Here is a 23595-nt window from a genome sequence, read left to right as displayed (position 1 = left end):
ATTATTCTGATTCTATCTATAAAATCATGAATATCCAACTATAAGCTAAAATACAGTTATATTGGACATTGGGATATAGTATATTGGTACAATTGTATTATTATATTAACAGTATACTAAAAAAATTAGACCTGAAAATGATAATACATATTGGGCTATTGGGCAATTGGGCTTATAATCACAATGATCTGGTATTAATATTTTAATAATATTAAACTGTTTGGGACAGAGTTCCCGCGAATATCCCAACCTTGAAGAATACCAAACTTTGCCTTTCTCTCTCTCTTTCTCTGCTTCTCTCTGCTTCTCTCCGCAACACTGAAACAATCCTTTTCCTTGTTCTAACAGTCTAAACTTCCTCTAATCTCTCTTCTCTCAAACCCAAATTATCTGCAAGTAATCATGTTTATATATAATCTCTTCTTCTCTATCGATTTCTTCAATTCGATTAACCTCACTAAACCCAAATCTTCATCTCAATTTCTCCCATTCTTCTTCCGATTTTCAAAATGGAATCCCTTGGAAAAACCCATCAGAAAGAGCTGGATGATGATTTATCTCCCAAACCCATTACGTTATCCAAGTATTCGAACCGGGTCGAGTTAAAGACTCTGCTCGAACGAAGCGACCGCGGCGCAGGATTGGTCGGTAAAAGACTTGTGATTGGCGGTTGGGTTAAGTCTTGTAGAGCGGTTAAGAAAGACTCTCCTCCGCCACCTGTAGTTGGTGACCCTTCGCCGTCGAGTGGTGGGGATCAATCTCATACGACGGCGAACATTAGGTGCACGGAGATTATTCAATCCAAAATGAATATTTTCAGGAGATTTTTCGATGTATTGAGTGGCGGTGGTGGAAAGACTTACCCAATCTTTGATAAGACGGAACTCGCCGGTCAGAAAGCCCCGCCGCCGCCGGAGTATGTTTTTTACTTCTTGATCAGTGATGGCTCCTCCGTCTCCAGTCTACAGGTATAGCGCCTTATAAAGTTTACTAATTTTGAAGCGGAAACGATAACTAAATTTTTGGCGCATAAGGTGTTTGATGAAATGCCAATGAGAACTTTTTTTTAATAGAGATAAATTCCAAATTTGTTTTCTCTCTCTCTCAGGTTGTTGTTGATTCTGCATTGTCGACTGTTCCAGCAACTCAGCTTATGGCTTTAGGGACATGTATTGTAGCTGAAGGTGTGTTAAGACTACCATTGGCTGCTTCTACGAAACATGTCATTGAGCTTGAGGCTGAGAAGCTTCTTCATGTTGGAACTGTGGATCCAGAAAAGTATCCACTGTCTAAGAAACAGCTTCCTCTTCATATGCTTAGAGACTACTCTCATTTCAGGCCCCGCACAACTACGGTATTACTATATTATTTCTACATTTTTTCACTAATGGTTTTAGGTTATAGGGAGTCTTTCAGAAAGCTGTTTTTGTGTTTTTCATGAAAGAGCAATTAGTTAATATAGATTTCTCTTCTATTTGTCTGTGAAGGTTGGGTCGGTAACTAGAGTGCACAGTGCGCTAACCTTAGCGAGCCACACATTCCTTCAATACCATGGGTTTCAGTATGTTCAAGTACCAGTCATCACAACCACTCGATTTGGCGAAATGTTTAGGGTCACTACTCTTTTAGGTAAAACTGATAATAAAGAGGAGAAGAAGCCTGTCAAAGAAAAAGATGGATTTAGCATTGACACTGTAAAGGCTGCGATAAAGGAAAAGACTAGGCTGATTGATCACCTCAAGAGATCTGACAGCAACCGAGAAGCTGTGGTTGCTGCTGTTCACGACCTGAAGAAAACAAGCGATCTTGCATCTCAGCTTGAGATGAAACAAAATTCCAAATCAGGAACTACTTTGGTGAAATCTGAGAAGCTTGATTTCTCGAAAGATTTCTTTGGTCGCGACACTTATCTGACTGCTTCAGGGAGGTTTCATCTTGAGAGCTATGCCTCTGCACTTGGAAAAGTTTATACCTTTGGACCGCGATTTGTAGCTGATAAAATTGACAATGCAAGGCATTTGGCAGAGATGTGGAATGTGGAAACCGAGATGGCTTTTTCGGAATTGGATGTAAGATTGTTATAACTATAACATTGATTTTGGTCATTCAGTGTTATTTAACAAATGGTGACTTGTGTTCTTTTGATGTTACAGGATGCTATGGATTGTGCTGATGAATACTTCAAGTTCCTCTGCAAATATATTCTGGAAAATCGTCAGGAAGACATGAAATTCATATCAAAACGAGTTGACAAGACCATCACCACACGTCTGGAAGCAACAGCGTCCAGCTCTCTTTTGAGATTTTCCTATACTGAAGCGATTAATCTTCTGCAAAAGGTATAACACTCTCACTTCCCATATATTTTTCTACTTACTGATTTTTTTCATTGTACTGATTTATTGTGACATCATAATGATCTGATTATCTAAAACAGGCAACTGCTAGAAAATTTGAAACCAAGCCTGAGTGGGGCGTTGCTTTAACAACAGAGCATCTAAGGTATTGTTTTTGCGTATGGAAAATGCAATTGAGTCTCTGTTTCAAGATCCGATTCTTAAATTCTCTTTTTACCGGTATAATGTTGCAGTTATCTAACTGATGAGATCTACAAAGGTCCTGTAATTATACATAGTTACCCGAAAGTAGCTAAACCGTTTTACGTACGGTTGAATGATGATAAGAAGACTGTAGCAGCATTCGATCTGGTCGTACCAAAGGTAAGAAGATAACCAAACCAAACCAAACATTGATCTAAATCTAGGTTTTTAAAGTTGTAGAATTTTACAAAAGTCTTCATCTTTCTTTACAGGTTGGTGTTGTGATCACCGGGAGCCAAAACGAAGAACGGTTTGAGGTTTTGAATGCAAGGATCGGTGAATTCGGATTCACGAGGGAGAAGTTCGAGTGGTACTTAGACTTAAGGAGGCATGGGACAGTGAAGCATTCAGGAATAAGCCTAAGCATGGAACATATGCTTCTGTTTGCGACCGGACTTCCTGATATCAAAGACGCCATTCCTTTCCCTAGAAGTTGGGGCAATGCAAACAACTAAATCAGCCTCATGTACAAACTTGTTATGTAATCTATGTAACCATACTTTATAAAGTAAGAAAATAATTGTATAGCAACGTGTTCATAAGTGATCTGTGGATTGTGTACTTTGGATGAAAATGGTAAATAAGCTTTAAGATAATTTTTTTATATAAAAACTATAAGAAAGTTGCAATCATACAAGTGAGCTGGTAACAAAGACCAGACACGTAACGCAAGTACAGTAGTCCGAAGTTTTAAGGACATTTGAAAGTCCAATTGCTTATTTTGAAGTGTTTGTCTTCTTGTACTCATCCCTACTTAGATTTGGAATTTTTGTGAAACTATATTTGAATTCAACATTTATAATCGAACCACACAATTTTAGTCAAATTTTGGGTTGTCAAGATATAAAACTGGCTGGTAGCAGAATATTTTGATGACAATTCTTTTAAGCTTTTGAAATATAGTTTGAAATAAATATGTTGGTTGTGAGTTGTGACATAAATATGAGCAAACTCTATAACAACAAAAAATATTGTTGAAAAACGTACCAATTTTTGTCTTCAATTCATAGAAACTAATTCAGAAATTATAATTTAATTAGCAAATTCTAAAGAGTCTTTAAGCAAACTTATGATTTATCCGTAAAGTGACACCAAAATGCTTAGAATTAAGTATGGCCTTAATCAGAAAGTCTTAAACGCAATTAAGTAAAGAATTAATGAAGATAGTCTATATAGGAAACCCCGCCAATCACGCAGCTTGTCTGTCACCACTCTACCACTTATCAAAGCTTAGGTTCTCGCTTGAAAGCCTGCAATAACCATATCACCACAATCTCAAGAAAGAAGAAGAAGATGGGTAAGGAAGACGACAGAGGAGAAGAGTACCTGTTCAAGATTGTCCTAATCGGGGATTCAGCTGTCGGAAAATCGAACCTGCTGTCTCGATTCTCGCGGGATGAGTTCGACACAAACTCCAAGGCGACAATCGGAGTGGAGTTTCAGACGCAGCTGGTGGAAATCGAAGGGAAAGAAGTGAAAGCTCAGATCTGGGACACTGCTGGTCAAGAGAGGTTTAGGGCTGTCACTTCTGCTTACTACAGAGGTGCTTTTGGTGCTCTCATCGTTTATGACATCACCCGAAGCGACACTTTCCAAAGCGTTAAACGTTGGCTTCAAGAACTCAACAATACGTTATTATTTGACTCTTCTTCTCTTTCTTTTGTTCCACTTTGTTTTGAAGCTTTGAAAGGATCCTAACACTTGGAATTGATTGGTTTTATGATTCTGCTGCTATGTATCTGAGCCATTGTTATTCTTATCTTTAGTTTGAGGCAATGAGATGTGATTTGGGTTCTCTGAGTCTATAAGATGCTCTGTATTGCTCCCTTAAGTTTGAGATTCTTTCTCTACAGTTGTGAATTCAAACAAAAGTCTGACTCTTTGTGTTTTGTTACCTCGCAAGCTCATTGTGACACGGCGGTGGCACAAATGCTAGTTGGGAACAAATGTGATTTGGAGGATATCAGAGCGGTTAGTGTGGAAGAAGGGAAAGCTCTGGCCGAGGAAGAAGGGTTGTTCTTCATGGAGACATCAGCTCTAGACGCCACAAACGTAGACAAAGCCTTTGAGATTGTCATCAGAGAGATATTTAACAATGTCAGCCGTAAACTTCTCAACTCCGATGCTTACAAGGCTGAACTTTCAGTTAACAGGGTCAGCCTTGTCAACAACCAAGATGGCTCCGAGAGCTCTTGGCGGAGTCCGTCTTGTTGCTCCGGATGATTTTAAACGATCTTTGTCTTTTACCAGAATAAACCTTATAATGCTATAATTATCATTTCGGAGTTATAAGATACTCGCTATCTATTTTGTGTTGTTACTGTGTGCTACACATTGGTTCTGGCCGAGGGATTAGAGCAAATGACCTGGTGGTATCGAGAAAATGGCAAAAACACATGAATTTGAAAACCAACTCTAATGGGACTATGTACATAGATGCAATGGTTGATTGGGTACAAATACAATCATGGTTTTCGTAAAGCAGAACCAGCACCCATTACTACTGCCAAGACAAGGCCAAGACCAGCACCAAGTGAAGCTCCCACGGCTGCTGCTGACATTGAAGATGACTTGGCCTGTGAACCATCTACTGCACGATCTTTAGCTAGTTCAACCAACAGTCTGTCCCTAGTAAGTTCCTATGGAGATATATTTATATTAAAGCGACTTGAACACTCTATATTGATAATTATAACATTCTTTCCAACGCTGTGTCAGCTAAGAGAGTGTTAATATTACCTGAAAGCAAGCTTCTTCTTGAGTTTGAAGAACGCGATGGACAAGCTGGCAAAGAGAATTCACACCATCCACTGGAAAAACAGTGTCTTTTCTCTGAAAAGGCTTTTTGACAAGGTCGAGTGGAGCAAATATTAGCTTTTGCGCACCTACTGATCCTTCATTACCCGCATTCACAGCTGCCCAAGGCAATGAGGAACTTCCAGAGCCAGAAATAATATAAGGGATAGAGTTAACGACTCCGGTTGTGTTTGGAGATGCTTGATATGCCTGAAGTACAGCTTCGATAGCGGATTTCTGCTGATGGGCACTGACTGAGAACTTGTTTGTTATGGCGAGAACCCAAGGGATACCGAGAGATTTAACTTCATCTAACAGAAGAGCAAGTGCTGGTTGCTGTAGCTGCAGTTGTGTTGTTGAGTTCTGGTAACGTGGTATTCTGTGAGAGAGATTGTGAACAAGAATAACTAAATCTATCTTTTTACTTAGATTACGAACTCCTTTCCATAGTTCTTCTCTAAATCGAGAAGCTTCTAAGTTCAGCTCCTGCATCAGAATACCAAAATGATTTACTTAATTACTAACTCTGGGAAAAAATAAACTTGAAACTTGTGGAACCAGAATATGAAGTAACCAACCTGCAGGTTTACACCCACTGTGTCCGAGTAGCAAACACCACCAATTATACATTCTTGAACATCAGATTGTATCTGCAGATTCTCCACATGAGTCATCGAACTCAGCATGCTTTGACCCAGTATTGCCCGGAATAGAGAGGTTTTACCAGCACCCTGAGCAGACAGATGAGCCAGATATATATAATTACATGCAATATATGAAAAAACATGTAGTGTTATACCGGTGAAACAAGGACTGCTGTACCTCAAGTCCGAGTAATCGCACCCTCCGTGTTCTGACCTCGACCTCCTTAGCCACTGTGGCAAAATCACTAGTGCAGAATATATATAAGTCCTCCAAACCTTCAGGACGAACAAACTTGTCCTCTTGTAAAAAACCTAAGTTGATTCCTTCCTTGGGGAAACCGGTGTTTGAATCAACAGACGAGAACATAGGAACTAGAGGATCTTCAACGATCTGGTTGCTTGGAGGTTGTTTCAGGGGAGTTCCAATGACCACCCTAATTTTCTGTAGTTCTGTCTGTTCTACATTATCCGAAGAGTAAGCAGGTGTTGAAGGGAAAGATTCCACGGTAGTTGAGCACCTAGATAGAGTTAATTACTGATATTTTAACAATTGTATCACATATATTGATCATTCATTAGAAAAGAAAAGAAAAACGTGGACATACCAGTGGCCATTCACTTGAGCATGTACAAAAGAACACAAATGCAAGCCAAATCCAGTGATATCAACTTTTAGAGGTTCTGCATTTTTATCACCAGGAACGCCTTTCCAGCCAAGAGGGGCGATAGAAGTGGCGGTTCTAATAACCGGTGATTCAACGATGTGCCCAAGCTCTACACTACCACCAACAGCAATTCCAAGCCACTGTTGTAGATGTGGAAACTGCTTCTGTTGATCCGCTCCAAAAAGACCATCAATATCCATGCAGAGGTCATGTATTCTACAAAAAGAAAAGAAGCATGTCAACTTAAGAGAAACCAAATCAAGGGGTTACTGGCCCATATCTGGAATTTTGGACAAGGAAAGGAGGAACTATCACCTCTGGAAGCGAGCCCTATAGGACTTCATAGAATGTGACTGAAGACGTTCTCTCAGTTCGGTTATCACAGATCTAACCTGAAAATATCTTTGCCAAAAAAATGCAACCAAATAAGAGACCTTCAACCACAAACTAAATATGAAGGTAGGCATGCAATGACAGGACCCTAATATACTTTGAAATCGAGCTTCGAGATATTAAGCATCCAAATAGACAAGCGCCTCAAGTTAGACAACTCCAAAATTAAAGAAACTTGATCAATTCAATAGTTAAAAAAATCACTTATTAGCATGTCTATGAGTAAAAAAAACCTCATACCGATGTCAATTTAGAGTACTCTCCTTCTGAAAGTGATTCCACAGATGCAGTTCCCAAGAGATATAGCTGTGATACGAAAAATCAAATTAATGAGCCGTCACTTATTCATGATTCTACTGAAGGAAAAAAAAAAACATCGAAGCTGATAATAGGCCATCGAATTAGCATTTCCAATCTTGATAAAGTAAAATAGGTTAAGAACCACAATTGTATATTAGTTATAAATCTACCTCTCCAAATGGAACATAAGAGGGCAGATAAGGAACCCTAAACCCATTGGACGAGTTGGTCTTTCCTTCACTTTTTCCACTAACTGTTTGTTCATTACCAGTGTCTGGCAATGGCTTGAGAGATATACCATCCCTACCCTCCTCAATTTCAAGAGATTGTGGTTCAATAACCACGTCCCCAGCTGACACTGCAGATACAGTTGCAGTAGAAGTCTCTGCAGGATCCACTTTCTTTCCTATATACCTATCCAGTTGTTTCTTAACAGCCTCTAGGGGAACAAGTCGTGAAAGCCTCCAGAATGAGTTCTGAACAGGGCCAACACCAATGACTAACTGCTCGTGTTCTTTACCTTTTGCCTTTTCTGCCTCTGATGTTACACCCTGACCATTCTTTTTGGACAATGACAAATCTGCGGCTTCAGCTTCTCCAGCCATTGACATTCTTTGCTCATTGTAATGATGAAAATATGCAGGAGATAAAATCCTCGGGACCAAATCTTCAGGAATACAATAGCTTTTGAAATAATGATGCCATCCTTTTTCATGTACGTAACTGCAATGCAAAACCAAAGGAGAGAAAATCAACATGAGAATGCTATTGCTAAACCCAGCCATATGTTTGATTAGGCATCCAAAACATACTCTCTCAACGCAGCATTCCCAACAGGAGGCTGGGAGAAGGTTATACATTTGACATGAATATTTCCATTGTCTTTCTTTGTAGAAGAGGCAGCAACAACCCTTAATATGGCAAGTGTAGCTAACGCAGCTACCTGCAGAAGTGAAAGAAGAAAATACAAAACCCAGGAGTCAGCAAGATAAGTTAGATGTAGGTAATGAACTAACTACAAGGGTAAGAAAATATAGAGCACTTACAGCTCCACCAAGTGAGTGTCCACATAATACAAGTTTTCGTTTCTTTTTCTGAGCAAGCCTATAAAGTTCCAGAGCAGGTATCCCCTTAGCACGAGCCAAGAATCCCTAGTTGTTAACATTTAAGGGGATAACTTTTAGAAAATATCAACTTATTTTGAGCCCTGCACAATATCACAGTGTACTAAAGATAAAAAAAGAGACAAAAAATTCTACTCCATAGTGCCAACAAGCATACCCGATGAGCAGCAGGTTTGGGCTTCTGTCTAAGTTGCTTAGGATTCCGCAGACCCTCCCCATTATTCTTCTGTGGTTCACTTTGAATAGGCTCAGATGCTGCGATACATTCATCCTCTGCGACATCATCATGAAATATATGACCTTGAAGTATATTTGCGTCGGCCATGATGTCCCTAGAACACACGCACGAATGAAAAAACACACCTCTTACATCTGAGCTATTTTGTTTTCCAGGGAATAGAAACTCCAAGACTTACTTATATTGCCTAGTTCCGACAAAGGATGCAAATAATGTATCACCTGCCTCAGCAAGTAGATACCTGCATTAACATATTCTCGTTAAGTTAACTTCCATATCAATAAAACCAGCTTTGAGCATTATGAACCACAACCGACAAATGCAGCCATGGGACATAAAATATTAAAAATCCAAATATAAACTAAAAACATTTCTGTAACCAAAGAGAGTACAAAAACATTGACGAAGTTGAAGAATAATTCCAAACGGTAAAGAGATGAAAAAACAACCTGTGAAGAACGTGATCAGATGAAGGTTGAACCCTCTCCAAGGAAACAAACTGGCCACCGAAATCGGCTTTAAATTTGTTAACAGCTCGAACCATCTCACTTGCAGGTCTCTATTACAATTACAACCTCCATTAATATAAACAATACAATAGCCTAAAGTGAAATTCCTAGAATTCAGCTAGATACATCTCATTGCAAAGTTACATTTTTAAAATAAAATAAAAGAAAGAAAGAGAGAGATGAAAAAGAGAGAAAGATCGAACTTTTAAGTTCCTGTATAAAAGAATTACAACAGTACACATATGTACAAGCTGATGATTACACTACACAACACCTTCTAACTGAATAACTAACTAACTAACTAACAGGAACCTCTTAGTTAATCAGCAAATTAATTGTTCCGTCTAATTCAATTGCAGTAATCAGAAAAGACTAGATTGGTTTACATTATAACAAGGACTAATGAAAATTACCTTGTAAACACACTCGGAGAGGACCATGCAACAGAGTATGTCCTGTAAATCCTCGACAGACTCGGATTTGAGGGCGAGACAAAGATCCTCAATTTGCTTTTTACGCTTCTCATACTCCCGGCGGATCTTAATCCTCTGATCAGCATCTCCTCCGTTCCACGGTGGCCACCGGAATTTCCATTGAATCGGTCCCCACGAAACCCGTAAAAACCTCGCTCTCTGGTCTCTGATCCACGATTCCACTCGGTTCTGTATCGACTCCATTACTAACCTCTGGTTAATAATTAATAATACATACTATGCGTCTCTACTGAATCGAAACTCAAGAACGCGTTCGAGCATTAGAGCTTCTTTTTTTTTTTTGAAACCGCGTTGAAGTTTTAAAAAAAAAATATTGAATATTCAGGGTGAGATTTGAGGGAAAAAAAAGATGATAGAATCAATTAAGGAAGCGCCTTAAAAGAGAGTAATGTTTATTGTAGCAGAGAAGAGACAGAGAGAGGGTTGGGACTTGGGAGAGCAGCATCAAAACGCATATGCGCCTCCTCCTGGTCATTGTTGAAACTGTCTTTAATTAGTTGTTGGGTCGTGTAGTAACAGATATAACTATTGGGCTTTAGGCCCATTATATTGTCGAGATGTTTAAAACCCGGGAACAAGTTTTGAGATTTCATGGACTAGAAAACAATTTGATCTCGTTGTCATCTAAAGATGTATTGTTGTATTTGTATGAAGCCACCCAACAACAAAACAAAAACCGTATCATCAGTTGTCACTGTTCTTCATCGTGGCCAACAGCAAATTGAACAAACTATAACTTTTTTAAAAAAAAGGCTTTAAAATAAATAAAATGGAGAAACACAGGAATATGGTGGTTAGTGGTGGTAGTAACACCAAAAGCTCACCATCTCGCGTTTGGTTTGTTAATGAAAGTAGTCTATGTAGTGAACGGCACACGGCATATTTAAGCAGATAAGATGATATGATGATGATGATAACAGTAATTGCATGGTCCATACAAATCCAATAACTCTCAAGAATATTTGTAGGTAAGGTAACGAGGGAAGGTGAAAAAAAGTAAATGACTCTACGACTAATATAGTACTAAAAATAGTATGGGGCTATCTCCATTATTGCGCGTACCAAAGAAAAAGGAAACTCAGAGAGAGATCATGTTCAGAAAATTAAGATAGAAGCCAACAAAACAATAATTCCCAAATTAACCCCAAAATTTACTTTTGTTGTCAATGACCCTGCGTTCCCTGGACCTCCCGCCGCTTGCCCTGGCGTAGTCGAGCCGCTACCGGTGTCCGGAGAAGGAGCAGAGCTCGGTGCATCGGCGGTAAAACTCAGGACACGGTGTGAATTCAAATTATCCGGAGCGAAAGGATGCACTCCGAGACGACCGTTGGTATAATTCCCGCCGATCTGCCACACCTGATTCACACTATCGGCTCCAGCCGGAACCTTAACCGTCGTGAAAATAGCGATCCTGCCGCCGCTCAAAGACTCGGCGCGTAGGTTCCAGAACTCGAAGGCGAGTTTGCCTTCAACGAGACTGCTGTAGCTGCTGATGTTGTACGTCTTCACGACGGGAGCAGCACCGGCTCTGGATCTGTAAGCGACGAATGCCTGAGAACCGGGCATCTTAGTCCCCGTCGGGTTAATAGCCCAAGAGACCCAGCCGCCGATGGGTTGAGACGGTGTTGCGACGAAGGCGACGGAGAGAGATGAGTTTGAGGCATTGTAGGTGTAATGGAGGTAGGAACCAAGAACGGGAAGGTCCTGGCAAGTGTCGAACGAGGCGGCGGAGTTTAGCTTCTGAGTGGAGCAAGAAGAAGTCTGTGAAATCACCGGTGACATTAGCGAGACGAAGCAAGCAACGACGGCTAAGATTAAAAGAGAAGAAGAAGGAGAAGCCATGGCTGAGTAGTATGATAAGACAGAGAGGTTAAGACAGAACACATGGACATGAGATGTTTAAATAGAGAGAGAAGTGTCCTGAAGTTATGGGAGTGTTTTGGTTCAGTGCATCGTTTCTACGATTGAGGGAATCAGGGAGAGACGTTAAGATGATGACACGTGTTGAGTTGACCGTGATTATGAGAAAAAGTCATTTTCGCGATGTGAAATTGGTATTTTTGTTAATTTTAAAAAGAAGTTGGAGATCATTAAATAGGTAAGGAGGAATTTGGGGGTAGAGAGAGCATGTGGAGAGTGCGTGTCCTTGCGGATGTTGACTTGCAAACTGGCGTCTGTGATCTTTTGTTATTTTTGTCAACTTTTCCTTGCGGCGGGTAATATACTATATTACTAGATATTGTCATCGGTCAAATGGGTTGAAATGTTTTTTTTTTTTTTGTTCATTCTTACATGCATGACTTTTTTTTTACTTTAGCTTCGTTATATGATCATCGATCCTTCGCATTGTATAAGGTGATGTTTTCAGTGTAAAGGTAGGATTGAAAACTACTTCAGTTTTGAAATAAATAAATGAAATGCGATTTTGGATATGAAATTCTGAGAATCGGTCCACAACAAGAGGTGGAATTGTAGGATTGGGAAATGTGAAGGGACATTTTTTTTAGGAAAAAAAAAAGAAAGAAATTACAAGTTTTGCTAGTGACAGGCTTATTACAGCTTACATTCAGTTTTCAAATATTAAAAGGAATGTGTAGGGACTAATGGAAAAAAAAAAAAAAAAAAAGGAATGTGTAGGGACGAAATTTTTGATTTTTTTTTTCCATACGACACACAACGCATAACGTTGAAACTAAAAAAGGTGATATCAATATTTTTCTTTAGGTCAATTCATATGTATTGAAAATAAGCCAATTTTCATTTCTTTTATACTATTTGGGTGTTTTTACTTTTTTCCTAGTTGTTGGGCAACTTTGAATATATACCAATTCCCATCTACATCAATTACTCTTTTTACATTTTTCATATAATTGTTACAGAGTCATTTAATTATTACATTTAGGCATATAGTAGATATATATAGACCCACGTCAAATTTGTCAATACCAAATTTCAGTAAAATGTTTCCGCAATTCTCTTTAGTTTAATACTACATCTCTAGGTGAAAAGTCGTCTGAGTTTTTAATGGTCCTCTCTCTCTCTCTCTCTTTTTGTGTTCCGATATTTCATGAGAGAGAGATGTGGACGAGAAAGATGGAGAAGAAGACATAAAAAAAAGGCTGCTTACATAAGCATTATCTAATGCATACGTGACGTTTTTATACAGTCCGATCCCTATGTGCTGTTTCTTCTTTGTTCACGTGGTTCGTGGCGTCCTCCTATTTATAGTATATCCTCCTTGGAGCTATAAAACAAAAACTTATTATACTAGTATTTCTTTGCTTGGGATCTTTTAGATATTGAAATACTTTGAATTACATAATTCAAATGCCACAAACAGTTTGAAATAAATATATCGGTCTACGTCGATATGCGCTAAAATAACAGTATCTTTATACGATCCGAAAGATATGTATTCTAGTTTTGAACCGGGGGTATGGGGCAATAAACAGGTAGAGATAACACAATGTAACAACAAATATCTGTCCAGATTTTATGTATTTGGTCCTAGAAAACAAATCATGAAAATGGAATTTTGTCAGCAACTCCTTGTCGATTAATCTTTTCTGGCATATATGACTTGCCCAAGCCTAGTCTAGTTTACATCAGACTTCATTATAAGAGTTTAGAAAGATATTGAAACTTTTTAGTACGTTTTATACATATGAAATAATAGTATGGAACTTTAGCTATAATTATGTAAATAATAAGTGACTAGTGTACAATCACAGACACAAGTATATATGGTCCTATTAAAATGAACAATCAACGCCTAATTATTCCAACAAAAGTATATATATGCACAAAGTCTCGCGAAAAGAAAGTAAAGTAAAGACGTCAAATAAAGATTGCATCCACAGAAATGGGAAGTTGATTGGGTAAAAAGGGGTTATAGAAACAAAATTAGACACGCTTTTTGTATTGTACGAACGTCATTAGTCTATAATTTATTTTTCTCTTTTTTTAATCTATCTCTATCTCTTTAGTTTAGGCCAACATATATAACTCATACAAATTTCAAAATTACTAATGGGCTTTGGAACCATATTTGCGTTGGCCTTTTCATATATAAACCGTTCTTAAAACTTGAACGTTGAATTGTTCTCCCTTAGTTCATAGTTAGGGGTTTTTTCGTGAGAAGAGGGAGCTTCGTTCACCAGGTACAAATACAATCACTGATTCACTGTAAATCTTCTTAGTTCACCACAAATATTTCTCGATTCAATTTCAAACAATTTTCTTGTTTGATTCACAGAATAATTATTAGTACGTAGCCGATTAGTTTTTTTTTTTTTTAATTACTACCTTGTAAAGTCATACAAACAAGAAAACCCGTCACTATCTTGCAAATGGTTTCAAGAAATTTGTCGCCTATATATAATGCCAAATTAAAGCTTCAGCTGCTTATGATGCACAAGCACAACCGCTACGTTCACACAGCTAAAACACTCATTGCCTCCTTTGTTGGAACTGGTTGGTTTACACGACTTATTGCATGGAGATTGCGCACAACGTGTCGACCAAGAAGAGGAAGGAGATTGTTGAGCGTGCTTCTCAATTGGATGTTGTTGTTACAAACAGATTGGCTAGGTTGCGAAGCTAAGAGGACGACTAGGCAAAAAAAAAAAAAAAATTGAATGGAAAGTTAATATTTGTGTAATATTCTCTTATTAGTAAATAAGTAGATTTACTATTATTGAATATGTAAAGAACTTGGTAGACAAGTTAAATCTCTTGTATAAATACAAGCCTAGAGGCTAATGAATAAAATGAGAGAAACTGTTATACTACTAAGGTTTCCTCCAATTCTATCAGTTCTTTTGCTTCCAAATGTTTCTTAGTTATTCAATTTCATTTTTTTTTGTTTTGTTTGTTTCTGTCATGGGCTTAGCAGTTAGCATCATGTGTTAATTCCTTGAGATTTCTAAGTTATATAACTAAAGTTACAATGATTTTGGGACAAATGTATGAATCTAATCAATCACACTTTGAATTGGCTAGCTAGTCTTTAAAAAGCTAAAGAATGCATCCAATTCATCAACTGATAAAATAATAATCTTTTGTTGACCCAAAGGAAAAAAAAATAATAATAATAATAATTTGACTGCATTTATTTTCTATAACTTGTTTGAAAATATTAACAAAATCCGTGATTTCGTACTATATAGAAGATTTTAATTATCTGTTTATCCTATATTTTTAAAAAAAGGAAAATTTAAGATCCGGGATTATGCTCCAAGTGTGATCGGGCTGACCCGGTAAGGAGACTAATCTTTTGGGTTTCTTTCTTGTCTCTCTCTCTCCTTTGATCCGTCGAGAACTTTCGCGGCTTCTTCTCTTCTGAAACACCCCGGTTGATTCTACTCACGCGTCGCCGCACAAGTTACAGAGGAGTCTTAGGAAAGGAGAAATACTCGTTCTTTTTGGAGTGCCGTCGTAGATGGTTACAGGGGTGGGCTCCGCCATGGCGGAACGGTTAAAGGAAGACGGAAACAATTGCTTTAAGAAAGAACGTTTTGGTGCTGCCATTGACGCTTACACCGAGGTACATGGTTCTCAATCCTATCTCTTATTTCATCGTTAGGGTTTTTGGTTTTTTGGGTTTAGTATAGGGATTTTGATTTAGATCTGCTTGGAGGAATAAACCCTTGGATTGCAAAATTTTCGAATTTTTATTAATCAGAACTTAATTTCATCTAGATTAGGTTTAGATTGAGTGAGAAACAATTGATTAGGATGTTTACAGTTGGAATTTAGGAACCTTTTATGTTATCGTCGATACGTTATCAGTTTGCAGATATGTTACTGTCATCAAGAAGCAGGCAATAGCTTTGGGTGATTATCTAATCATCTTTGTGTAAACATAACAGGCAATAGCTTTGTGTCCAAATGTTCCTACTTTTTGGACAAATCGAGCACTTTGCCATAAGAATCGAAAGTGAGTATGTTCTCTCGAATAAAGTTATACTTACTCATCAATTGCTTTGATAGTTTAATGTATTGGTTAGTCTTTTTGTTTGTTTATGTTTTGCTTGTTTGCTTGTGGGTGGCTTGCATCAAATTCAGGGATTGGACTAAGGTTGAAGAGGATTGTCGCAAGGCTATTCAGCTTTTCCACAATTCCGTCAAGGTTTTGATTCTTTTGGTCATATCTAGACCGGTTCTCTTTTGTTCAGTATGCTACATATAGAATCTGTTAAGTTCTTTGTCTTATTTTTGGTCTTTCTTCTTATCTTGGCATTCTTTGATCTTTCCTCCTCCTTCATATGGGTATTTCTGTTCTGTGGCAGGCCCACTACATGCTAGGACTTGCATTATTGCAGAAGAAGGAATATACCAGTGGAGTCAAAGAGTTGCAAAGGGTATATATTTAACCTATTACTGGACATGATTCCGTACGCATAACCTTCCTAAGTAGTGTAGTTTCTTAGCACCACCTTAATGAAGATGTAATGTACCACTTGAGTCTCCATATTTATGTTCGAGAGTTGTGTTAGTGGATACTGTGGACGCCGGTTTGAGTCAGAAAGAACACTAGGGATGTGTTAAGTTTTTGAAATCATCAAATACTACAAAAGAAATAGTTTTGATGCATGTTTCCTGCTAACTTAATGTGGCCACGTTTGATATAGGCTTTAGATCTTGGAAGAGGTGCGGATCCAGCAGGATACATGGTAGAAGAAATATGGGAAGAGCTTTCTAAAGCAAAATACATGGAGTGGGAACTGCTTTCTGCAAGGCGCTCGTGGGAATTGAATAGTTTGAAGTAGGTTATGTAATTTTCTTAATTTGGTACAGTCATTCAACGTGGAACTATGCTTCAGTGTGGCTTTATGGAACTATTCATGTTTTCGTAGGGAAACTTGTGAGGCTGCTCTAAATCAACAACGTGCTTTAGATATGTCTCGAACAGAAGAAGAAGAAGAGACAAAAGAGTCCTCTCACGAAGCCTACATTGCCCATACTGAGCGTTTGAAATCTCTTGAACGTGTGTTTGAGAAGGCTGCGGAAGAAGATAAACCATCTGAGGTGCATTAACTTTTCTTTAAAAGATTTTTAAGACCCATCATTCATTTATATTTGAGGTCAAATACCATTCTGCATTTATTATTTTCAGGTGCCAGATTATTTGTGTTGCAACATAACTCTTGAGATATTCCGAGATCCTGTAATATCTCCAAGTGGGGTTACATATGAAAGAGCAGCGATCCTTGAACATCTCATGAAGGTTGGCATTATCGTCGCTCTTTGCTGTAGCGTTAATCTCTCTTTTTATTTCTTCTTATTTCTGTTAAGGTTTGTTCGTTTGCAACACTTGCTAGGTGGGGAAGTTTGATCCTATAACGCGTGAAAAACTTGAGCCGTCCAAGCTCGTTCCAAATCTAGCTATAAAAGAGGCAGTGGCTGCGTATCTAGAAAAACACGTCTGGGCTTACAAGATTGGTTGCTGATTCAAATGAGGATTCACATGCATAATAGACTGAGAACGAGGCTAGCTACTTGGTGAAAGAAGAACATATCAGATGTGTTTAATTTTATTTTTCTGAGCTGATGTTTTTAAGTGTAAGATTCTCTGCCGTGTATATATATATATATATACAATGTTTTTTTTGCACCCTGCACACATTGGGCATTTGTCTTAGTCTATACAGACACGTAATTGAGGAAAGTCCTAACCAAAATTATAATGTAGTTCCTCTACAGTGTCATTCTCCGGATTTGTTTCTCCGTGTTAAAAGGATAACGGTGAGGTTTCTCTGAAGACGTTTAAGTTTTTGGTTTCGGGTCTAGGGATTTGGGATTTAGATGCACTTCTCTGAAGATAAATAACATGTATTAATTTAGTCCAAAAATATGCCTAAGTATTATTGTTCTCTTCTTGGGACCACTCCAGTCATCTTCCCTGAAGTCTGAGTCTGCAATTAATTTACTCTAAAATATGAAAATACGATAAACAAACAAGAATTCGCATACAAATAATGTAAAAAAAGTTATAGTCGAACACAATATACCACTACACAATAGCTACTGTTTTCATAGTTGCATCAATTGTCCACAAAGTTAGATTCATTTGGTAGTTAAGCAAAACCATCTTTCGAACAATTTCACGCAGTGCCGGCTTAACTAGGAGGGCGGACAGTACGACCGCCCCGGGTTCATAGATTAAAAGGACATATATAGTAAGTGGACACCAAAAAAAAAATTGTAAGTTAAAAAAGCATTAAAAAAAAAATTGTAAGTTAAAGGGGCACAAAAAAACATTTGTAAGCTAGAAATGACACAAAACAAATATATATATATATAAACCAAAAAAATCCAAAAAAAATTCATAAGTTTTTAATAAATTAAGGGGCATTTTTTTTTTTTTGCCCGGGAAGGCATGTAATATGTTTAAGCCGGCACTGATTTCACCTCCGTCATTTGCACGACACCTGCTATCCCATTTTTCTTAAGATTTTCGATATCAAATAACGTAACTTAATCTCCTGCCATTTCGATGAAAGGATTCAAGCAGTTGGTGTAAAATTTGTATTACATATTGCCATATTGGAACCAAGACGTTTACTATAGCAGTTAGAATGCTGAGTGCAACACATAACATAAACTATATCGTATGTCATGTGTCTGTTGATATGTGGTTCAAAGTCTACTTTAGAAAAAAAGTTGACATGTTTGCCAGTACAAAACTGAGAGCAAGCACAAAGGGCAATCATAAAGATATAATGTACGCAAGCTGGACTTTCTCTAATATGAGAGCCTCAAGAAAAGTAGAGAAAACCTCTGCTTAGATAAAAAGGGGAAGAAAAAACAAAATTTTCATCTAACTCGATTAAATTTAGAGGAATCGAGAGTTTGAGAATACTTAATCTAATCCGATTGCAAACCTGGAAAAATACGGATTTAATATCCAAAATGTTTTGGATGTATACAAAAATAATAATTAAGATACAGTTAGTAGGTAAATAAATATTGTTCTTAACAGGCAATTGATGAATGGTAAGACTGAGTTATCCAAAATGTTGAATGAATAGTGTTTCTAATAAGACGGAAATATTGTGTCTTGGAATAGAAATAAAACTATTTTATATTCATCAAAATGATTCTAGACAACTAGAGGAGAGGGCGGGACACATAAAAGGTAAACCCACCATTGTGGATCATTAGGATTCGTTTGTCTTTCTTTTTTCATGGGAATGATCTTTTCTTAACCGTAGAATAAAAAAAAAAATCTCATTGGTATTTGTAAAACGTTACTTGTTGTGGATTAAAAAAGTAGAAAGCATCACATTCTTTTATTTTCTTGGCTTTTCTGTGAAAGTTGGATGAGGAAAGGAACAACCACAACCACCAAAGAGTGGTTTAGGACGAATCCATCCATGTTCTTTCTTACTCTCTCCATCTCCCTCTTCAATATTCCATTTTCCCAACTTTCTCCATCTATTTTCGAGTATTTTTTGACTCCTCATTATTACGAGTCACGGAGATGTGGCAACTTCGTGATTCAATTCTGTCTTCTGAGCAAAATGTAAAAACGAATTACATGTGATTTTTTATCATTACTTACATTTTAAATCATTCCGTGAAAATATTTAGTTTATTCAAATAAACTTTACCTAGTTTCTTTTTACTAATGATAATTATATGTTTCTACTGCTAGTAATTTTCAAGTATGAATATTATTACTTTTGTTTTTTTTCTGATATATATATTTTTAATAGATTATAATGAATAATTTTGCCGTATTTAAAATGATTTTTTTCTAATAAAAATGGCATACGCCAAGATGGGGTCACATTACATCACGGAAATCACATCAATGACATCGTAAATTCATAATAAGATCTCGTGACTCTTTGTAATTAACTCTTCCCCCAGAGAAAAAGTGTGGAATAAGATTGATTAGCTTTGTGGTTCTTATGAGATGTGAAGAACACGACATGACAGCCTTTTCTATGTATTTTGATAATTAATACACAAGAAACAGACGAAGCTACACAGTAACTTGTTGACCAAGGCGTCCACAGCTGAATAAAGCCACCAAACAATTTATTTTATTGATTGATTCCCCCATAAACTTCAAACTGAAAAAAACAAAAACTATTCACACAGATTTCTACTTACATCTCATATACGAAAACCATATCATTCGAATCCTAAAGATATGAATAATTTACAAAAATATTCTGAAAGCCATAAAGAACCAAAAATAAAAAGCAAAGAGCAAAGATATAAGATAATTTACATTACGGATTTTATTTTAGGGCTTTCTCTCAGGCTGTGTGGGTAAGATTCATAGCTTTTCTCAGTCTATCCAATATCCCATTTGCTTTCCTCTGTGCCCTTGAAGTTCCTTCACGCGAAAGCTTTGTTATTGTACCATGAGCATTCTCCTCTTCTTTGATCTCTTTCCACTTTGTCCTGTCGCTGAAACATATAGTATGCAGTATCACAATCGCGTTCTCTTTGTTTCGTTTGCATTCGCTCTCTCGAGTGATCTTCAGCAACCAAGAAACACCACCGAGCTCACCCAATTCCTCCACAGCCTTCCAGTGAGTAACCAGCATTGCCAATATAGCTAAAAGCTCATCCACATACAACCCGTTTGAGATTTTCTTACCTAAAACCCTAACAGCTCCGTCTCTCACGGCTCTACTCCTGTTTTCATGGGCAATACAAAGTGTAAAGATAGCTGCAGCTACGTCTTTGATAGCCAGTGGATTCCCTTCTTCGAGGAGATCAATAAGCGGTTTCAGGATCCCTGATTTACCTATAAGTACTTTGTTCGAATCGAGCGCAGACAGAGTGAATACCGCTGCAGCTGCATTGCTTCTCGTGGCTACCGTTCCACGCCTCAATGCATCGATCAGGAGAGGAATCACATTAGGGTTTTCGCAAACAAGCTTCTTGTTGCTGTCATCATGAATAGCTATGTTCAACAATGTTGTGACCACATCTTCTTGAAGATTCTCATCAGGGTTTGACCCGTGTAACAACGGATTCAGCAACCGGGTGATTTCATCTGGAGACTCGCCAAAGAGAGCTCTGAACTCAGTACCTTTCCTGGTCAGAAGCCTTAGCTCCTTGGCAGCAGATTTTTGATCTTGAAGGATTGAAGACGAGACTTTACAGAGCAAAGAATTAAAAATCTCACGATCTGATCTTGTCACAGCTTCTTCTTCATTCACAAGGTTGGGATGATACTGGTTCTTCGTGTCTAGACCAATCTTCTTACACCATTTTGAGATCATATCACGGATTAAGAGATTGGGAGTTAAAGCCGTGTGAGGCAGAACTTGCTGAGTCTTGGGACATGTTCTATTGCCTGAGCTCAACCACTTCTGGATAAACAATCTGTCATAAGTCTGCAAAAAAAAAAAAAAAAAACACGCAAACAAAAAATTTCAATACAATTATATACTTTTAGATTCAAATTCGGGGTTACAGATTGATCAAACAAGCGAGACAACTACATAAATACATCGAAAGATCAATTCTTTTTCCTTCATTACCATAATCAAAGTCCTTAGATTCGAAAACATTATTTACCCTACCGACAAAGCAAAGAATTTTTCAAGAAACCTGAGTCGGATTATCTCAAGTCGGGTCGAGTATAAACAGATCAAAACTTTACCAAAACCTAACAACAGAGAAACAAAACAAAACAAAAACAAAAACAAAAAGAGCAAAATATCAAAAAGAAAGAATAAAACAAGAAATCAAAATGCGACGAACCTGACCAGAAACCAAAACGACGGGATCCTTCATAAGCTCATTAGAAAGAGGACAACGAAACTCGTCAGGACAAGAAGAGACAGTGGTCTCAAGCATCTCTAAAGAAGAAGATTTCTTCCTCCTCATCGTCGCCTCTCTCAACGCAGACAAAGCCTCCTGTAACTGATCGATAGCCTGAACACCTGAATCATCATCCTCTTCTTCGATCTTAATCAGTAACTTTCTCATCTCACGCTTCAGTTCCTTGGCTTTCGCAATCGCCGTCGGATCCGATTCGAATACACCGGTCTTCGCCATCGCCGTCGGATCCACCCCGCCGGTACTCACCACCACCAAACCAAACCCTTTTCGTTCTCGGATTGTTATACCGAATTGATATTTCTCACATTAAATTATAAAAATTTTATTTAATTTTATTTGTGAAGTAATAAATATGAGGAAGAGAGAAGAAAGAGAGGGCCAACTACAAGTGTTGATGTTGTTTGTGTTGTACTGTTGTTGTTAGTAGTAGACTTGTAGTGCCCCTCACTAAATCGAATTGTTGTGGCTTGCATCGATTTTGCCACGTCATTTATTCATTCGTTAATTAAACAATTAATTTACATTTCAAAAAAAATTACTAATAAAAAAAGGATTTCATTTAATAATGCAACACGTATGACCTACCTCGCGACTAAGGTGTCAAAATACAGCCGACACGACTAGTCTCATACACTCATACTCGTTTTTTTTTTTTTTGGGTTTGAAATCACACACGTTATTGGTAATTTTGGTATTAATTACTAATAACGTATCGTACTAATTGTAATTGATAAGAGATTACTTTATTAGCCTAGTGGTGGTGTTCATATTTCACTTATATGTTCGTAACCTGCACAACAGACTGTTCTTTATTCTAAACCAAAAAGGAAAAGATTTCAAACCGAAACAGAGTAGTTTTGAGAGTTTGCCAAGCCAAAACAAGCATTTTCCAAAAGGTTGTGAAAAACTATATATATGTTTTTAAAAAATTTACAATGGTAACAAACTTACAATAGTTTAATTATAATTACAAAATACTCAAAATATATCCATAATTACAATATACTCAAAATAACTTACAATAGTTGAATTTACAATCCATTGGATTACTATGAATTAGTTATAACTTATAAATAGTTATTTATCATGAACTAATTAAATTTGGATCTATTGACTGAATGATTAAATCATTTTAAATAGATTACTGACTTTATTCATAATCGTTATTTATTAGTACCATTTAAAATATAGATATATTGGTAAAATAAGTAATCATCAATATAAGTGTAGTAATATATTAATATGTATATCTAACGAGTAGTTTGAATCGCAAAATCGCGAAATTATTTCTAAGTTGCAATTTCCTCACACACTTATTCCTCTAATTAATGTTAGAATACGAGAAGTTGTACGTATTATTACATTAGAAGAAGCCTTAGTTTTGATTTATCTTGGTCTCATAGCAGCTTATGTTACTACATTAGAAGAAGCCTTAGGTTTGATTTATCTAGGTCCCATAACAGCTTATGTTACTCAGAGTATATCATAATGAATTTTTGTATCCATTAGATCACTATGAATTAGTTATAAAAAATTTCATGAACTAATTAAATTTGGATCTCCTAACTGAATGATTAAATCATTTCTATAGACTACTAACTTTATTTAGAATCGCAATTTATTTGTACCATATAAAACATAGAGTACATATTTGCATTATATTGGTCATATATTTTTGCATTGTTTTATAATAATTGACACCGTTTAAATTAATTATTTATGTATATTGGGGAAACAAGTAATCACCTATCAGAGCATAGTAGACGAGTTTATATCGTGTAGTTTGTATTAATAAATCGCCAAATCACTTCCAAGTTGCAAGCCAGCAAAAAAGAAAAATGTATACTGTAATTAGTAAGTAATTAATAATACAGTATTTCGTAAAAATGGAAAGACGGTAATGGCGGCGAAATTTAGAAAGTGAGTGAGTGTGTAGCGAAAGTGGGACCCGCATAGTTATTCCAACATGGCAACATGGCAACGAACGAACGAACAGCTGTCTTTCCGCGTCGATGGAT

General features: G+C 37.2%; 6 protein-coding genes across 6 annotated transcripts; 3 read left to right on the top strand and 3 right to left on the bottom strand.

The window, feature by feature from the left end:
- The first annotated feature begins 222 nt into the window (after positions 1–222).
- Positions 223–3212, top strand: LOC104733964 (asparagine--tRNA ligase, cytoplasmic 2). The gene is made up of 7 exons (XM_087474072.1): positions 223–968; positions 1109–1354; positions 1488–2069; positions 2154–2339; positions 2438–2502; positions 2591–2720; positions 2813–3212. Exons 1-7 carry the CDS (start codon positions 510–512, stop codon positions 3053–3055), a joined length of 1911 nt encoding a protein of 636 aa, XP_087330198.1. The 5' UTR covers positions 223–509; the 3' UTR covers positions 3056–3212.
- LOC104733641 (E3 ubiquitin-protein ligase CHIP) lies at positions 2381–17432 on the top strand. Its single transcript, XM_010453229.3, has 9 exons — positions 2381–2404; positions 14984–15308; positions 15634–15701; positions 15830–15893; positions 16054–16125; positions 16396–16529; positions 16621–16792; positions 16881–16991; positions 17086–17432. Exons 2-9 carry the CDS (start codon positions 15204–15206, stop codon positions 17212–17214), a joined length of 855 nt encoding a protein of 284 aa, XP_010451531.2. The 5' UTR covers positions 2381–2404; positions 14984–15203; the 3' UTR covers positions 17215–17432.
- LOC104733715 (ras-related protein RABA5b) lies at positions 3624–4916 on the top strand. The gene is made up of 2 exons (XM_010453330.3): positions 3624–4206; positions 4504–4916. The coding sequence occupies exons 1-2, from the start codon at positions 3894–3896 to the stop codon at positions 4821–4823; spliced, it is 633 nt and encodes a 210-aa protein (XP_010451632.1). The 5' UTR covers positions 3624–3893; the 3' UTR covers positions 4824–4916.
- On the bottom strand, positions 4985–10379 carry LOC104733820 (uncharacterized). The gene is made up of 14 exons (XM_010453382.3): positions 9683–10379; positions 9210–9319; positions 8939–9001; positions 8680–8854; positions 8445–8549; positions 8211–8341; positions 7569–8121; positions 7339–7404; positions 7021–7097; positions 6646–6921; positions 6219–6558; positions 5975–6127; positions 5340–5882; positions 4985–5239 (listed from the first exon to the last, which is right to left on the bottom strand). Exons 1-14 carry the CDS (start codon positions 9944–9946, stop codon positions 5066–5068), a joined length of 3030 nt encoding a protein of 1009 aa, XP_010451684.1. The 5' UTR covers positions 9947–10379; the 3' UTR covers positions 4985–5065.
- LOC104733893 (auxin-induced in root cultures protein 12-like) lies at positions 10646–12037 on the bottom strand. The gene has a single exon (XM_010453442.3). It carries the CDS (start codon positions 11603–11605, stop codon positions 10859–10861), a length of 747 nt encoding a protein of 248 aa, XP_010451744.1. The 5' UTR covers positions 11606–12037; the 3' UTR covers positions 10646–10858.
- A 2361-nt stretch (positions 17433–19793) lies between the features above and the next one.
- On the bottom strand, positions 19794–22041 carry LOC104703738 (U-box domain-containing protein 9). The gene is made up of 2 exons (XM_010419817.3): positions 21497–22041; positions 19794–21126 (listed from the first exon to the last, which is right to left on the bottom strand). Exons 1-2 carry the CDS (start codon positions 21791–21793, stop codon positions 20035–20037), a joined length of 1389 nt encoding a protein of 462 aa, XP_010418119.2. The 5' UTR covers positions 21794–22041; the 3' UTR covers positions 19794–20034.
- Between the last annotated feature and the right edge of the window lie 1554 nt (positions 22042–23595).

Source organism: Camelina sativa, chromosome 1 (genome assembly GCF_030686135.1).
Source record: "Camelina sativa cultivar CO46 ecotype springtype chromosome 1, ASM3068613v1".
Classification (NCBI taxonomy): domain Eukaryota; kingdom Viridiplantae; phylum Streptophyta; class Magnoliopsida; order Brassicales; family Brassicaceae; genus Camelina; species Camelina sativa.
The sequence above is the reverse complement of the archived record's forward strand: the minus strand, read 5'-3'. Positions and strand labels throughout refer to the sequence as shown.

What these genes read in the sequence shown, in the direction of transcription:
- LOC104733964 (XM_087474072.1), top strand. Translation starts at nt 510, where the DNA reads ATGGAATCCCTTGGAAAAACCCATCAGAAAGAGCTGGATGATGATTTA. An exon ending in CCTCCGTCTCCAGTCTACAG is followed by an intron (nt 969 to 1,108) that starts GTATAGCGCCTT and finishes TCTCTCTCTCAG; the next exon opens with GTTGTTGTTGATTCTGCATT. An exon ending in TGGCTTTTTCGGAATTGGAT is followed by an intron (nt 2,070 to 2,153) that starts GTAAGATTGTTA and finishes TTGATGTTACAG; the next exon opens with GATGCTATGGATTGTGCTGA.
- LOC104733715 (XM_010453330.3), top strand. Translation starts at nt 3,894, where the DNA reads ATGGGTAAGGAAGACGACAGAGGAGAAGAGTACCTGTTCAAGATTGTC. An exon ending in CACTTTCCAAAGCGTTAAAC is followed by an intron (nt 4,207 to 4,503) that starts GTTGGCTTCAAG and finishes TTACCTCGCAAG; the next exon opens with CTCATTGTGACACGGCGGTG.
- LOC104733820 (XM_010453382.3), bottom strand. Translation starts at nt 9,946, where the DNA reads ATGGAGTCGATACAGAACCGAGTGGAATCGTGGATCAGAGACCAGAGA. An exon ending in GACACTCACTTGGTGGAGCT is followed by an intron (nt 8,342 to 8,444) that starts GTAAGTGCTCTA and finishes TCACTTCTGCAG; the next exon opens with GTAGCTGCGTTAGCTACACT. An exon ending in GGGAATGCTGCGTTGAGAGA is followed by an intron (nt 8,122 to 8,210) that starts GTATGTTTTGGA and finishes TTTGCATTGCAG; the next exon opens with TTACGTACATGAAAAAGGAT.
- LOC104733893 (XM_010453442.3), bottom strand. Translation starts at nt 11,605, where the DNA reads ATGGCTTCTCCTTCTTCTTCTCTTTTAATCTTAGCCGTCGTTGCTTGC.
- LOC104733641 (XM_010453229.3), top strand. Translation starts at nt 15,204, where the DNA reads ATGGTTACAGGGGTGGGCTCCGCCATGGCGGAACGGTTAAAGGAAGAC. An exon ending in CCATTGACGCTTACACCGAG is followed by an intron (nt 15,309 to 15,633) that starts GTACATGGTTCT and finishes TAAACATAACAG; the next exon opens with GCAATAGCTTTGTGTCCAAA. An exon ending in CTTTGCCATAAGAATCGAAA is followed by an intron (nt 15,702 to 15,829) that starts GTGAGTATGTTC and finishes CATCAAATTCAG; the next exon opens with GGATTGGACTAAGGTTGAAG.
- LOC104703738 (XM_010419817.3), bottom strand. Translation starts at nt 21,793, where the DNA reads ATGGCGAAGACCGGTGTATTCGAATCGGATCCGACGGCGATTGCGAAA. An exon ending in TCGTTTTGGTTTCTGGTCAG is followed by an intron (nt 21,127 to 21,496) that starts GTTCGTCGCATT and finishes TTTTTTTTGCAG; the next exon opens with ACTTATGACAGATTGTTTAT.